Source organism: Salmo salar, chromosome ssa06 (assembly GCF_905237065.1).
Source record: "Salmo salar chromosome ssa06, Ssal_v3.1, whole genome shotgun sequence".
Taxonomy (NCBI): domain Eukaryota; kingdom Metazoa; phylum Chordata; class Actinopteri; order Salmoniformes; family Salmonidae; genus Salmo; species Salmo salar.
Window position 1 is genome coordinate 68,634,360 of NC_059447.1, and position 15,382 is coordinate 68,649,741.

A 15,382-nucleotide genomic window follows, 5' to 3' on the forward strand; every position below is an offset into this window, starting at 1 on the left:
TCTAAACTGTATTTCTGATCTATTTGATGTTATTTTAATGGACAAAAAATGTATTAGGCATATTTGGGCAGACTTGATACAACACTTTTACCAGATCTAATGTGTTATATTCTCATACATTAATTTCACATTTCCACAAACTTCAACGTGTTTCCTTTAAAATGGTATCAAGAATATGCATATCCTTGCTTCAGCTCCTGAGCTACAGGCAGTAAGATTTGGGTATGTCATTTTAGGCGAAAATTGATCCTTAAGTTAAAGTCCCCGGCCACTAGGAGTGCCGCGTCTGGATGAGCATTTTCTTGTTTGCTTATGGCCTTATACAGCTCGCTGAGTGCGGTCTTAGTGCCAGTATTGGGTTGTGGTGGTAAATAGACAGCTACGTAGAATATAGATGAAAATTATCTTGGTAAATAGTGAGGTCTACAGCTTGAGGTACTCTAACTCAGGAGAGCAAAACCTTGAGACTTCCTTAATATTAGAGACCATGCATCAGCGGATCTTATCGGAGGCTGCCGTTCTGTCTTGCCAATGCACAGAAAATACAGCTAACTGTATATTATCAATGTCCTTGTTTAACAATGACTCAGTAAAAAATGGTTCATGTCCCATTGATAGGATAGTCTTGAACGGAGCTCATCCAGTTTATTATGCAGTGATTGCACGTTCGCCAGTAGAACAGAGGGTAAAGGTTGGATTTTCCACTCGTCAACGCATTCTCAACAGGCATCTGGCTTTTTGACCTTGATGAATAGCAATTATGTTATATACAGTGTATATATATACAGTATATACAGTCTATATACAGTCTATATACAGAGTCTATATATAGTGCCTTCGGAAAGTAGTCAGACCACTTCACTTTTTCCACATTATGTTACGTTTCAGCCATCTAGTGGCCAAATTCTATATTGCGCCTAGAGTCCTAAGTCAGATAATGGCCTTTCTCTTGCATTAACATTAACGAATGACTACAATGATCAATTTGATGTTATTTAAATGGACCAAAAAAATGACTTTCTTTCAAAAACAAGGACATTTCCAAGTGACCCCAAACTTTTGAACGGTAGTGTACATTTTCAAGTACATAACGGTGTACTCTTCTCAAACAATAGCATGGTATGTTTTCACTGTAATAGCAACTGTAAATTATCAACGACGACAATGAGACAGCCTATATAGAGGAGATCAGAGACCTGAGAGTGTGGTGCCAGGACAACAATCTCTCCCTCAACGTGAGCAAGACAAGGAGCTGATCGTGGACTACAGGAAATGGAAGGCCGAGCACGCCCCCATTCACACCGACGGGGCTGTAGAGGAGCGGGTCGAGAGCTTCCAGTTCCTTAGTGTCCACGTCACTAAGGACCTATCATGGTCCAAACACACCAACACAGTCGTGAAGAGGGCACGACATCTCCTATTCCCCCTCCGGAGGCATGGGACCTCAAAAAATAAAAACTATCTACAGCTACACGATCGATAGCGTCCTAACTGGTTGCATCATCGCTTGGTATGGCAACTGCTCGGCATCCAACCGCAAGGCGCTGCATAGGGTACTGCATACGGCCCCGTACATCACTGGAGCCGCCGAGCTTCCTGCCATCCAGGACCTCTATACCAGGCGGTGTCAGAGGAAGGCCCGAAAAATTGTCAAAGATTCCAGCCACCCAAGTCATAGACTGTTCTCTTTCATGGCAAGTGCTACCATAGCACCAAGTCTGGGACCAAAAGTCTCCTTAACAGCTACTACTCCAAAGCCATAAGACTGATGAGCAGTTAATCAACTGGCTACCCCCCTTATTTTATTACAGTGGGGGAAAAAAGTATTTGATCCCCTGCTGATTTTGTACGTTTGCCCACTGACAAAGAAAGGATCAGTCTATAATTTTAATGGTAGGTTTATTTGAACAGTGAGAGACAGAATAACAACAAAAATATCCAGAAAAACGCATGTCAAAAATGTTATAAATTGATTTGCATTTTAATGAGGGAAATAAGTATTTGACCCCCTTTCAATCAGAAAGATTTCTGGCTCCCAGGTGTCTTTTATACAGGTAACGAGCTGAGATTAGGAGCACACTCTTAAAGGGAGTGCTCCTAACCGCAGCTTGTTACCTGTAAAAAAGACACCTGTCCACAGAAGCAATCAATCAATCAGATTCCAAACTCTCCACCATGGCCAAGACCAAAGAGCTCTCCAAGGATGTCAGGGACAAGATTGTAGACCTACACAAGGCTGGAATGCAAGCAGCATGGTGAGAAGGTGACAACATTTGATGCAATTTTTCACAAATGGAAGAAATACAATAGAACTGTCAATATCCCTCGACCTGGGGCTCCATGCAAGATCTCACCTCGTGGAGTTGCAATGATCATGAGAACAGTGAGGAATCAGCCCAGAACTACACAGGAGGATCTTGTCAATGATCTCAAGGCAGCTGGGACCATAGTCACCAAGAAAACAATTGGTAACACACTACGGCGTGAAGGACTGAAATCCTGCAGCGCCCGCAAGGTCCCCCTGCTCAAGAATACATATACAGGCCCGTCTGAAGTCTGCCAATGAACATCTGAATGACTCAGAGGACAACTGGTGAAAGTGTTGTGGTCAGATGAGACCAAAATGGAAATCTTTGACATCAACTCAACTCGCGGTGTTTGGAGGAGGAGGAATGCTGCCTATGACTCCAAGAACACCATCTCCACCGTCAAACATGGAGGTGGAAACATTATGCTTTGGGGGTGTTTTTCTGCTAAGGGGACAGGACAACTTCACCGCATCAAAGGGACGATGGACGGGGCCATGTACCGTCAAATCTTCAGCCAGGGCATTGAAAATGGGTCGTGGATGGGTATTCCAGCATGACAATGACCCAAAACACACAGCCAAGGCAACAAAGGAGTGGCTCAAGAAGAACCACATTAAGGTCCTGGAGTGGCCTAGCCAGTCTCCAGACCTTAATCCCATAGAAAATCTGTGGAGGGAGCTGAAGGTTCGAGTTGCCAAACGTCAGCATCGAAACCTTAATGACTTGGAGAAGATCTGCAAAGAGGAGTGGGACAAAATCCCTCTTGAGATGTGTGCAAACCTGGTGGCCAACTACAAGAAACGTCTGACCTCTGTGATTGCCAACAAGGGTTTTGCCACCAAGTACTAAGTCATGTTTTGCAGAGGGGTCAAATACTTATTTCCCTCATTAAAATGCAACATTTTCGAGATGCGTTTTTCTGGATTTTTTTGTTGTTATTCTGTCTGTCGCTGTTCAAATAAACCTACTATTAAAATTATAGACTGATCATTTCTTTGTAAGTGGGCAAACGTACAAAATCAGCAGGGGATCAAATACTTTTTCCCCCCACTGTATTATTTATTATCATTTTCTGCACTGACTCTCTAGCACAGGATCAATGTACACTCACTGGACTCTAACCACACAATCACACATACTACACAGCTTCCCTGTGGCTCAGTTTGTAGAGCATGGTGTTTGCAACGCCAGCATGATGTGTGCAACGCCAGGGTTGTGGGTTCAATTCCCACGGGGGGCCAGTACAAGAAAATGACAAAAATGTACACTGACACTCCCACGGACACACACACATATTGACGCCACACACATACATTTACAGTCCTTCACACTCTTCACACGCTGCTGCTTGTCTCTGTTTATGATCTATGCATAGTCACTTTACCCATACATACATGTATATATTACCTCGATTAACCCGTACCACTGCACATTGATTCGGTACCGGTACTCCTTCTATATAGACTCGTTTTTGTTACATTATTTTGTTGCTATTTTTTTCAGTTTCTATAGCAAATGTTTTGTACTTCTTTTTTACAACGCTGTATTGTTGGTTAAGGGCTCATAAGTAAGCATTTCATGGTTGTATTCGGAGCATGTGACAAATAAAATGTTATTTGAAATAGATGAGGTGTCGACGGCGTTTGTGCTGAACCTACACTGCTCCGCATCCATAATCATGTGAGGGATTGTCATGGGAATATTATTTAAGAGACCAATCTTTACTATGGTACTATGCTAGTTTATCTGTGGGATGTTTGGGCTGGGGAGACATTACTCTTATTCTTGAGAGTAACATTTTAGTGTGTGTGTGTGTGTGTGTGTGTGTGTGTGTGTGTGTGTGTGTGTGTGTGTGGGTGGGTGGGTGGGTGGGTGTGTTTGAGATATATAGAGAGAGAGACTCTTAGAAAAAAGGGTTCCAAAGGGGTTCTTTGGAGAAACCATTTTGGTTCCAGGTAGAATACTTTTTGGTTTCAAGTAGAACCCTTTTGGGTTCCATGTAGAACCCTCTGTGGAAAGGGTTCTAGATGGAACCCAAAAGGGTTCTACCTGGAACCATAAAGGGTTCGTCAAAGGGTTCCCCTATGGGGACAGCCGAAGATCCCTTTTAGGTTCTAGATAGCACCTTTTTTTCTAAGAGTGTAGGCAGAGAGAGAAAGAGAGAGAGATGGGAGTCTAATTTACGCTTGCGCTTTGATGACTGCGCCTTAATGAATGCGATCTCCATGAACATCAGGGAAATTTAGAAGACACATTGTCGACAGTGAAATCCACTTCTTAACAACTGCGCTTTTGATTGAATTCTGTTTAGACAGGAATGAACACACCCTGGCCTGTCTGTTGCTTCTCACTCAACTCTATCTTTCTATCCTTCAGTAACCCTCTGACCTACACAGACACACACACACATGATGCCCTGGGCTGTCCATTTACTTGACGAAGCGACTGAATGGCAGTGGGGAAGATCATATTGAGTTCTCCATGTTCTTAAATACAGATAAGTCCTAACAGGAGAGAGAACACCTTTGTTGCTGAAGGGGTTCAATCTCACAAACACACAGACATGTGGACACAGTAGACCAGGAGGGAATGAGGTGTAATTTATTTTGTTGCTGTGCAAGCGTGATGGGTCTGGCTAACAAATAGTTTCAGTGGAATCACGCACACACATATATAGAGATAGAGACATCAAGATGAACCCTCATTCAGAAACCCAAGGGGATATGTTACCTGATCTTATCTCACACCACCTACCCACCCCTTAGGATGCCTGCATGTGATAGGGGAAGGACACTGTGCTTCAATAACACCCCTCACACTCACACACATACACACACACTCACACACACTGTCAGTAATAACAGTCACACAACTCCATGGAGTCCGCAGTGAAAGCTCTCTTTATATTCTGCCTCACTGAAATGGGTGCAAAAATGGGAAAATCAGGCTGAAGAGGTACAGTAGCCAAGTAAACTCACATCCCTCTATTATAGAAAGAAATTAGATCACGCGTATGTTATTAAGAGTAAGGATTAACGTTGAGGTTTATAAACTGGGATAAATCTACATTCTTATCCCTCCTCTCCAGCTGTTACAGATGTATAATGCTGGCCCTCCTCTGCTTGTCACTGGTTGTTTTCCCCAACAGCGCTGTGTTAAGCTGTGGAGCTGGAGGAGGGATGAAGCCATTTTAATGGTTCCGTATTCCTAACCTAGCCTGGGAAGATTGACTCTGCAGCTCTAGGCTACGCTCTTAGAAAAAAATGCCTTTGAAGAACCCTTTTTGGTTCCAGGTAGAACGTTTTTGGGTTCCATGTAGGACCCTTTTCATAGAGGGTTCTACCTGCAACCAAAAAGCATTCTACCTGGACCCAAACAGGCTTCTCCTATGGGGACAGCCGAAAAACCTTTTTTTCCCTAAGAGTGTATCCTGAGGATGGTGGCTCTATAGACTAGCCTGTCATTATACTCAGTGGAGGGTGAGGCAGTCTAACAACTAATCTCTCAATTCAACTCAGTTCAATTCAAGGGGCTTTATTGGCATGGGAAACATATGTTTACATTGCCAAAGCAAGTGAAATGGATAAACAAAAGTGAAATGAACAATAAAAAGTTAACAGTAAATATTACACTCACACAAGTTCCAAAATAATAAAAACATTTCAAATGTCATATTATGTCTATGTACAGTGTTGTAACGATGTGCAACTAGTTAAAGTAAAAAAGGGAAAAATAAATAAACATAAATATGAGATGTATTTACAATGGTGTTTGTTTTTCACAGGTTGCCCTTTTCTTGTGGCAACAGGTCACAAATCGTACTTCTGGGATTGCACACTGTGTTCTTTCACCCAATAGATATGGAAGTTTACCAAATTAGATTTTTTTAAATTCTTTGTGGGTTTGTGTAATCTGAGGGAATTATGTGTCTCTAATATGGTCATACATTTGGCAGGATGTTAGGAAGTGCATCTCAGTTTCCACCTCATTTTGTGGGCAGTGTGCACCTGGCCTGTCTTCCCGAGAGCCAGGTCTGCCTATGGCGACCTTTCTCAATAGCAAAGCTATGCTCACTGAATCTGTACATATTCAAAGCTTTCCTTAATTTTGGGTCAATCACAGGTATTCTGCCACTGTGTACTCTCTCTCTCTCTGTGTGTGTGTGTGTGTGTGTGTGTGTGTGTGTGTGTGTGTGTGTGTGTGTGTGTGTGTGTGTGTGTGTGTGTGTGTGTGTGTGTGTGTGTGTGTGTGTGTGTGTGTGTGTGGCAGCTCAGAGCGTTTCCCAGCGTTTCCTGTGACCTACATGTATCCTAAGGAGCCTGTCTAACTGACAGACACAGCATGGTTGTCGTAGGAAGAAGCGGACCAAAGTGCAGCGTGTGTGTCGTTCCACATATTTCATTTTCACTGTGAAACTATGCGATACATAAAACATAAATTGAACGAACAAAACAACAAACTGTGACGCAGAGTTACAAAATACACCTACTCAAAATCAATCTCCCACAAACCCAGGTAGAAAAAAACCCTACTTAAGTATGATCTCCAATTAGAGACAATGAGGACCAGCTGCCTCTAATTGGAGATCATCCCAAACATACCCAACATAGAAATACAAAACTAGAACATTACAACATAGAAAAACTAAACTAGAAAACCCCCCTGTCACGCTCTGACCTACTCTACCATAGAAAAGAACAGCTTTCTATGGTCAGGACGTGACAATGGTGTTAGACCACGCACACACACACGTACACACAAACATACATGCACACACCCACTCATGCACGGACGGAGGATGAACTACACACAACACACGCCAATCAAAAACATGCATATGCACTAGAGGTCGATCGATTATGATTTTTCAACGCCGATACCGATACCGATTATTGAAGGACCAAAAAAGAGGCGGTACCGATTAATCGGCCGATTTCCCCCCCCCCCCACCATGTATTTATTTGTCAAAATGACAATGAAAAATAAAATAAAATAAAAAATTCGGCAAATCGGTGGCCAAAAATATAGATTACCGATTGTTATGAAAACCTGAAATCGGCCCTAATTAATCGGCCATTCCGATTAATCGGTCGACCTCTAATATGCACTCACACACACATACTCGCTGGAGGTCAGTTGTATAGTATATAGCTCAGAGTGCTGTTAAGCATGAAAGCAAGAGATGGAACAGTTTTGTTTGTATTTTAAAAAAATGAACAATGAATAAAATCCATCAACTGATCAGATACAGGTCTTTGGCCTTTAACGATGGGGATTAGACCCTTATCTCCAACCATTTGGCCCTTAGAGACTAGTATGTGGCCCTTATCTATGGGCCACCCACATAATGCATCGATGTGACTGTTGCCACAGAGGGAGAGGGAGATAATCAGCTCCTCTGCAGACCCTTGAGCTTCATCCGCCTCATCTGTCACTCGGACCACATCACACTGACTTAGCTTCCAGCCCTGTCACCATGGACCATGATGTCTGTACCAGTGGAGGCTGATGAGGGGAGGACGGCTCATAATAATAGCTGGAATGGAGCAAATGGAATGGCATCAAACACATGGAAACCATGTGTTTGATGTATTTGATACCGTTCCACTGATTCCGCTCCAGCCTTTAACACGAGCGCATCCTCCCCAATTAAGGGTGCCACCAACCTCCTGTGGTCTGTACACTAGCTTAGCTTCCAGCCCTGTCACCATGGATCATGATGCCTGGACACTGGCTTCACAGGGTGACAGCTTGACAGGGGGCTGATACTCAGCGTCATATTTAATTAAAAAAAATGCTCTGGCACTGAGTAAGATGCATGGAACTTCTATTTGAGAGAAATACATACAGGAACATTAGAGTTGTGATGTTTTGGATCGTATGCAAAGCATGAGTTGATTGATGGTAAAGACTCAAATCACACAGACAGACCTCTCTAGCCTGTTCTCCATGCCGGGTCCTGGAGGACCACAATGTGCGTGGCTTTTGTTCCAGCCCAGTCTAACACACCTGATGCTATTCAGCTTAATGAAAGTGTTGATGATTTGTTGACTAGTTCAATCAGGTGGTAAAGGGCAAGGCTAGGACAAACCCCTGGCCACACCATAGCTCTCCTCGGTACCAGGAGAGAAGCACACTGTTGTAACTGTTTTAGTAAGTTACATCAAGCAACAGGAGCTCCACTGGAGCTCTTTAATTTAATTCAGAACACTGTAATCTAGTGTGTAGCCCAGCGCTGGTTGACGTATTAACTGTACCTCGGGGGCATGTGTCTGTGGTTAGCCATTATTAGCAGTTAGCGGTTCTAGGAGATGAGAGGACTCCAGACCAGCCAGTCACTATTATGGTCTGTTTGGATGACTCAAACCCCTTCTCCCAACTCTTTATCAGATCAACCATGAGCACACAAACCGCCCAGGGCCTATGGGTGAATTAAGTATCCATTTTTGATTTTATGAGCGTGTTATTAGTCGATTGTAACTGCTAAGTTAGTCTGCATGCAGGGAATAGCTGTTGCTGCTTTGTTGTGTGCAACGGGGATGTTTTATAAGCTGCTATGTGTTCCGTGTTCAACTGAGTCTGTTCAAGGCTGTAGACTAATTAGATAGCAATGAAAAAAAGGCTATTTTCGAAGTTGTTTTGGTTGACATAAAAGGGGAACTGGGAAAAGGAGAGAGAGAGGGGGGAGTGTGTGTGTGCGTGCGTGCATGCGGGCATGTGTGTGTGTGGACCCCTAAAATGAGATTGGACCCCTTCAGCAACAAAGGTGTTCTCTCTCCTGTTTGGATTGATCTGTATTTAAAAGTCCAATGCAGCCATTTTTATCTCAATATCAAATCATTTCTGGTTAACAATTAAGTACTTTACTGTGATTGTTACCAATTCAAATTCTTTTTTTTTTTTACAAAAATAGCTTTTTAGCAAAGAGCAATTTATAAAGCAATAATTTAGCTAGGACTGTCTGGGAGTGGTCTGAGTGGGGAAGGGAAAACTGAAACCTAGCTTTTATTGTCCTTAAAACAGACATCCCTGTGTGTGTGTGTGTGTGTGTGTGTGTGTGTGTGTGTGTGTGTGTGTGTGTGTGTGTGTGTGTGTGTGTGTGTGTGTGTGTGCGTGTGCGTGTGTGTGCGTGCGTGCGTGCGTGCGCGTGTGTGCGTGCGTGCGTGCATCAGAGCGTTACAAAAGTGGATGAACAGCGAATAGAGGAAACAGTGAGAGAAACTATTTACTAGAACTTTATAGATTTTCTGGGGAAAACTATGCCTTTGGTTGTGATTTTATGGCCAGTTTCTCAGTTTGATATATACAGCCTTTGAGCATAACTGATGCTTTTCAGGTTTAGCTATATCATGGTACTGCACGCTTTTTAGAAGGCAGATAATAGTGACTGTATGGCAGACTACACTAATGTTGTCACTACACAGGTTCCAAAGGGGTTCTTCGGATTTTGGTTTCAGGTAGAATACTTTTGGTTTCCATGTAGAACCCTCTCTGGAAATGGTTCTTCATGGAACCCAAAATGGTTCTAATGGGAACCAAAAGGATTGTACTTGGAACCAAAAAGGGTTCTTCAAAGGGTTCTCCTATGGGGAGAGCAGAAGAACCATTTTAGGTTCTAGATAGCACCTTTTTTCCAAGAATGTAGGATGATACATAGATTAGTGGCGTCACACACGTTTTTTTCAATAGGCATTATTCCTCCTGCCTCAGATGGTCACAAAGTGGCACCTGCCTCTCCATAATAGCTCCTTAGATGGTAGACATGACCTGATACTGGGTGTAGGTGATACCTTGATACTAGTTTACTACATCAAAACACTCACCTGTATAAGAATGTACTCTCAATCGGCTTGAAGAGTTTTTGGCCAACTATAGTTGAATCAAATCTCACTTTAATATAAGTGTTTAGCGTGTGACAGAGTTTAACATTTTTGGAATACTAAAATCAAATCCAGCTGTGCAGAGGGATTTGCCAGATGCTAGACAGAGACGGTGGGCTAGATGGCTTTTAAAGAGCATTCGGAATATCCTGAGATATTCACGTTATTACTAATGTCTTCAGAGCCAAATCGATTATTTCCTGTATGCTGTGGTGGTATTTCAACACATCATTCTCAATTATCCTTTTATCCTGAATACTTTTTATATTCTTATCTTCTTGCTTAACAGGTAAAGATGAGGAGACTTAGTGAGGAACTGAGAGCTTCCCTGAACTCCTGAGTCACCCTGGCTTGTCGTCGGGCAGAGCAGAGAAACCAGTGTTTTTTGACGGCTATTTTGGCTCATATTTAAACATGGATCAGCAGCTAACACAATGCATGTAGTTCAGTAGAGAAGACAAATATCTGACCCTGTATCAGGAGAATGTCTGCCTACTGGAGGATGGAAATAATGAGCTTTGGATTGCTGGGTTTAAAACCAAGGTGGAGTTGTCTGTGATTGTATGATACTTCAGTAAAATTTCATTAATAAAACTATTTTGAAGCTCATCCAAATTGCTATCTAGATTTCCTTTCTAATAGGTGTGCAAAAGCTATTTAGAACAGTTTGAACGCACAGAAAGTATAAAGGCTATAAAGCCAAAATGTCTGCATTTTACCCCTTGCTGCACAATAAAAAATCATTAAAGAATTGTTAAAGAAGAATCTTTGATTCTTTGTACTTAATGTGTGTGAAATATTGGAGTATGTGAAGCTAAAACAAAACATTTGAATGATTTATATCTGAATAATTTATGAATAATCTATTATGAAAATAAAGTAGAAAGTTGAAAATCGGTGATTCAAATTATTTGGTTTTGACAGGTAAGATGGTATTTGATTGGAGTTACTCCATCACTTCATCTTTACTTAAAAAGGGAGAGGGAGAAATATAGAGAGAGTAGGAGACAGAGACAAAGAGAGAGAGAGACAGAGAGAGAAATAAGAAACATCCTGCCAGCTGCATTTGACACATCTCCACATATCCTCTTCTCTCTTGAGTTTTAATCAGGCACTGAGGACTGCCCTTAGCTCTCAGGGCTCAGACGCTTGTCTGTCTACTGGGTGGTGAGAGGACATTTTTAACCCCGTTATCCTGTCCTCAACTCTGCCCTCTCCAGTCCTCTTTTTCCTCCTCTCTTTTCCTCCATTTAGTAATATAATATATGACATTTAGCAGATGCTTTTATCCAAAGCAACTTAGAGTCATAAGTGCATACATTTTACCTAAGGGTGGTCCCGGGAATCAAACAAACTATTCTGGCATTGCAAGTGCCATTCTCTACCAACTGAGCTACAGAGGACCATCATTCTAAAGCGTTGAGTCAACCATTACCATTGCACGTAATGGGGCAAGAATTATGCACTCAGTAATGATCCAAATGAACCAGGGGGAACCAGACCTCAGTATAGATCCCCAGTATACACACCAGGGGAATATGTGGAGAAATATTGCATTGGGAAGCTGAGGGGATGAGTTGCACAACTTTATTTACTAATCAAAATAATAAACAGACAATGTGTTAGTTTTTCATGTTTATAATAATAATGAGAGTAAATAACACATGGTAAATGGTATATGTTTATATTATTATCTTGTACATATGACAAATAGCCTATACTTTAATTTGATTAACCACACAAAGACATGTAGAGATCAATAAACTATAGGCTACTGCTGTACTACATTTGGTTGAATTTACATAACATTATACAGATTGGGACTCCACATAGTAGTTTTATACCTTCCCAACTAAATGTGCAATTATCTCTTAATACCAAAATCGACTCTGTAGTTAGCAGAGGTAGACCATTCTTCTGTCTTCTAGCTAGTGAAAATAAGTGCTTTGTCTCCCTCTGCAGGTATATGGGTGTTATCAAATCAAATCAAATTGTATTTGTCACGCACACATAGAGTGCAGTAATACTTAACAACACAAAACAATACATGCAAATCCAAAAAAGAAAAAGAAAGGAATCAAGAAAGGTAGAAATATTAGAACAAGCAATGTCAGAGTCCGGAATAAAAATATATATGTATATGGTGGTGTGTATAGAAAGTATGGACAGTATATGAATAGAAAAGGTGCGTACAGCAGTAGTTATATAGGATGAGCCTTGACTAGAATACAGTATATACATATGAAGTGGGTAAAACAGTATGTAAACATTATTAAAGTGACCAGTGTTCAATGACTATATACTATACAGTCTCTAAGGTGCAGGGTTGAGTATCGGGTGGTAGCCGGCTAGTAACAGTGACTAAAGTTCAGGGCAGGGTATTAGTTCCAAATCTCCATGCTTACTTAAAGGCCCAGTGCACCTAAAAAATAAAATGTCCTATGTTTTATATATATTTACACATTATGAGGTTGGAATAATAGTGTGAAATTGTGAAAATGAGGATATTGCCCTTTTAGTGTAAGAGCTGTTTGAAAAGACCACCTGAAATTTCAACCTGTTTTGGTGAGATGGTGTTCTGACTGGTGACATCACCAGGTGGTAAATTAGTTAATAGACCAATTACAAAGAGAGTTATAAACCTCTCTGCCAATAACAGCTAGTTTTCAGTTTTCAGTTTCCCCACCCAACCCAGACCACTCCCAGCCAGTCCTAGCAAAACTTATATTTGCTAAGAAGCAGTTTTGGTTTATTTTTTACCATTATAATTGAAAACAATCACAGTAAGGTACTTAGTTGTTACCCAGAAACTATATGATATTGAGATAAAATGGCTGCAATGGACCTTTAAGTTGCCTACATGACCAGCATGTCACACAAAATGAATTGCCACCTAAAACAATGGAAATTGATCTCTAGGGAAAAAAATGTGAAAGTTAGCTGTGTGTTGTTTTATGTTCCTTGTAGCCAGGGATGGCATTATGGGTGGGCCTTTGGGGGCCTCGCCCTCCCTACCGTACCTTCTTGCCCGTCCAAATAAAATATTGAATATTGATCATTTATTTGACCGAGGTGCTCGCCAACAGAGGCGCATCAATCTCACATAAAGCATCCGTGCGAGCGAAACAACGCCCCTTCGTCTCCGTATGTGTAGACCGTATCTGATGCTGTCTGGACAAAAGGAGTACGGCCAGACAGCATCAGATACATGGGCTACATATAGTAAGAAAGAGTCGAGCTTGTTTCGCTCGCTAGTTTCAGAAGAGAGGAAGAGGCGAAGCGAGAGGGATCACTCTCGCCAAAATCTGTCCTGAACGGCACCTCCATACCTTCAGGCTCTGATCAGGCCCTACACCCAAACAAGGGCACTGCGTTCATCCACCTCTGGCCTGCTGGCCCCCCTACCTCTGAGGAAGCACAGTTCCCGCTCAGCCCAGTCAAAACTGTTGGCTGCTCTGGCACCCCAATGGTGGAACAAGCTCCCTCACGACGCCAGGACAGCGGAGTCAATCACCACCTTCCGGAGACACCTGAAACCCCACCTCTTTAAGGAATACCTGGGATAGGATAAAGTAATCCTTCTAACCCCCCCCCCCCTTAAAAGATTTAGATGCACTATTGTAAAGTGGTTGTTCCACTGGATATCATAAGGTGAATGCACCAATTTGTAAGTCGCTCTGGATAAGAGCGTCTGCTAAATGACTTAAATGTAAATGTAAATGTCTGAATAACCCAATGCGTTTCTATGCCAACTTTAGCTTGTCGCATGCGTTCCCGCCTTTGGAACGATTCGCATTGTTAGGGCAGACACATAATAATCTCGTCATTATATTATGATCTCTGGTTTCAGCCACTTGCCAATTAGAAAGGAAAGTTGGCGGGTGCACAGTGCACTGTTCTGATGCTGGCTTCCCTTAAAGTAAATTGATGTTTTGCCAAAATGATATAATTACTCCTGTCTAAGTAAAATCATTCAGAATACTTTACCAGAGAGCTTGAGTTAGCCACGCAGCATCATAAGCTTATTTTTATTTGAAATAGCTGTGGAGTGTTTCAGAAGTGCGTTGGCCTATGTACATTTAAGAAGCCAGCCATTTGGGCAGCGCACGTGGCAATATAGGGCTTGATTATTGAGTTGAGGTTTTCAGTGAAAAGCATCTAAAATGTGTGAAGATAAGGTGTCTTTGAGTATTATTAAAAATGTTGTGTGGCAAAGATATGGGCGTCTCTCTTCAGAATGCATGCACTCAGCTCTCCAGAATGTGCTCCACTTTCTCCCATCAATTTTTGCACATTCATTGTTTCATTGAATTGTTTGCCCTTTGAATGCTTGATCAATTTCACATGACATGTGTAACCAGTAGGCCTACATGTTTAACCGTCATTTGGTTACATTACTTTAAATTACATGACCTGCTCGTCCAACATCTCATTCTAAAATCATAGACATTAATATGGAGTTGGTCGCCCCCTTTGCTTCTATAACAGCATCCACTCTTCTGGGAAGGCTTTCCACTGGATGTTGGTGCGGGGACTTGCTTCCATTCAGCCAGAAGAGCATTAGTGAGGTCGGGCACTGATGTTGGGTGATTAGGCCTGGCTTGCAGTTGGCGTTCCAATTCATCCCAAAGGTATTTGATGGGGTTGATGTCAGGGCTCTGTGTAGGCCAGTCAAGTTCTTCCAAACCGATCTCGACAAACCATTTCAATATGGACCTCGCTTTGTGCACATCGGCATTGTCATACTGAAACAGGAAAGGGCCTTCCCAAACTGTTGCCACAAAGTTTGAAGCACAGAATCGTCTAGAATGTCATTGTATGTTGTAGTGTTAAGATTTCCCTTCACTGGAACTAACGGGCCTAGTCCGACCCATGAAAAACAGTCATAGAGCATTATTCCTCCTCCACCATACTATACAGTTGGCACTATGCATTCGGGTAGGTAGCGTCCTCCGGTCCGTCCATTGCTCCAGTCCAATGGCTGCGAGCTTTACACCACTCCAGCCGACGCTTGGCATTGTGCATGGGGATTTTAGGCTTCTGCGCATGGTGATCTTAGGCTTGTGTGAAGCTGCTTGGCCATGGAAACCCATTTCATGAAGCTCCCTGCGAACAGTTCTTGTGCTGACGATGCTTCCAGAGGCAGTTTGGATCTCAGTAGTGAGTATTGAGACTGAGGACAGATGATTTTTA

General features: G+C 42.2%; 1 protein-coding gene across 3 annotated transcripts in view; it reads left to right on the forward strand.

Annotated features, from left to right (window-relative positions):
• The window catches only part of LOC106607950 (spermatogenesis-associated protein 7), a 59,550-nt gene extending 48,552 nt beyond the window's left edge, over positions 1-10,998 (forward strand). For all 3 annotated transcript variants that reach the window (XM_014205467.2, XM_014205466.2, XM_014205468.2), the window contains one exon: positions 10,479-10,998. In XM_014205467.2, the coding sequence (XP_014060942.1) occupies positions 10,479-10,529 (51 nt within the window). In that variant the 3' untranslated portion in view covers positions 10,530-10,998. The remainder of the gene's footprint in view (positions 1-10,478) is intronic.
• The last annotated feature ends 4,384 nt before the right edge of the window (positions 10,999-15,382 follow it).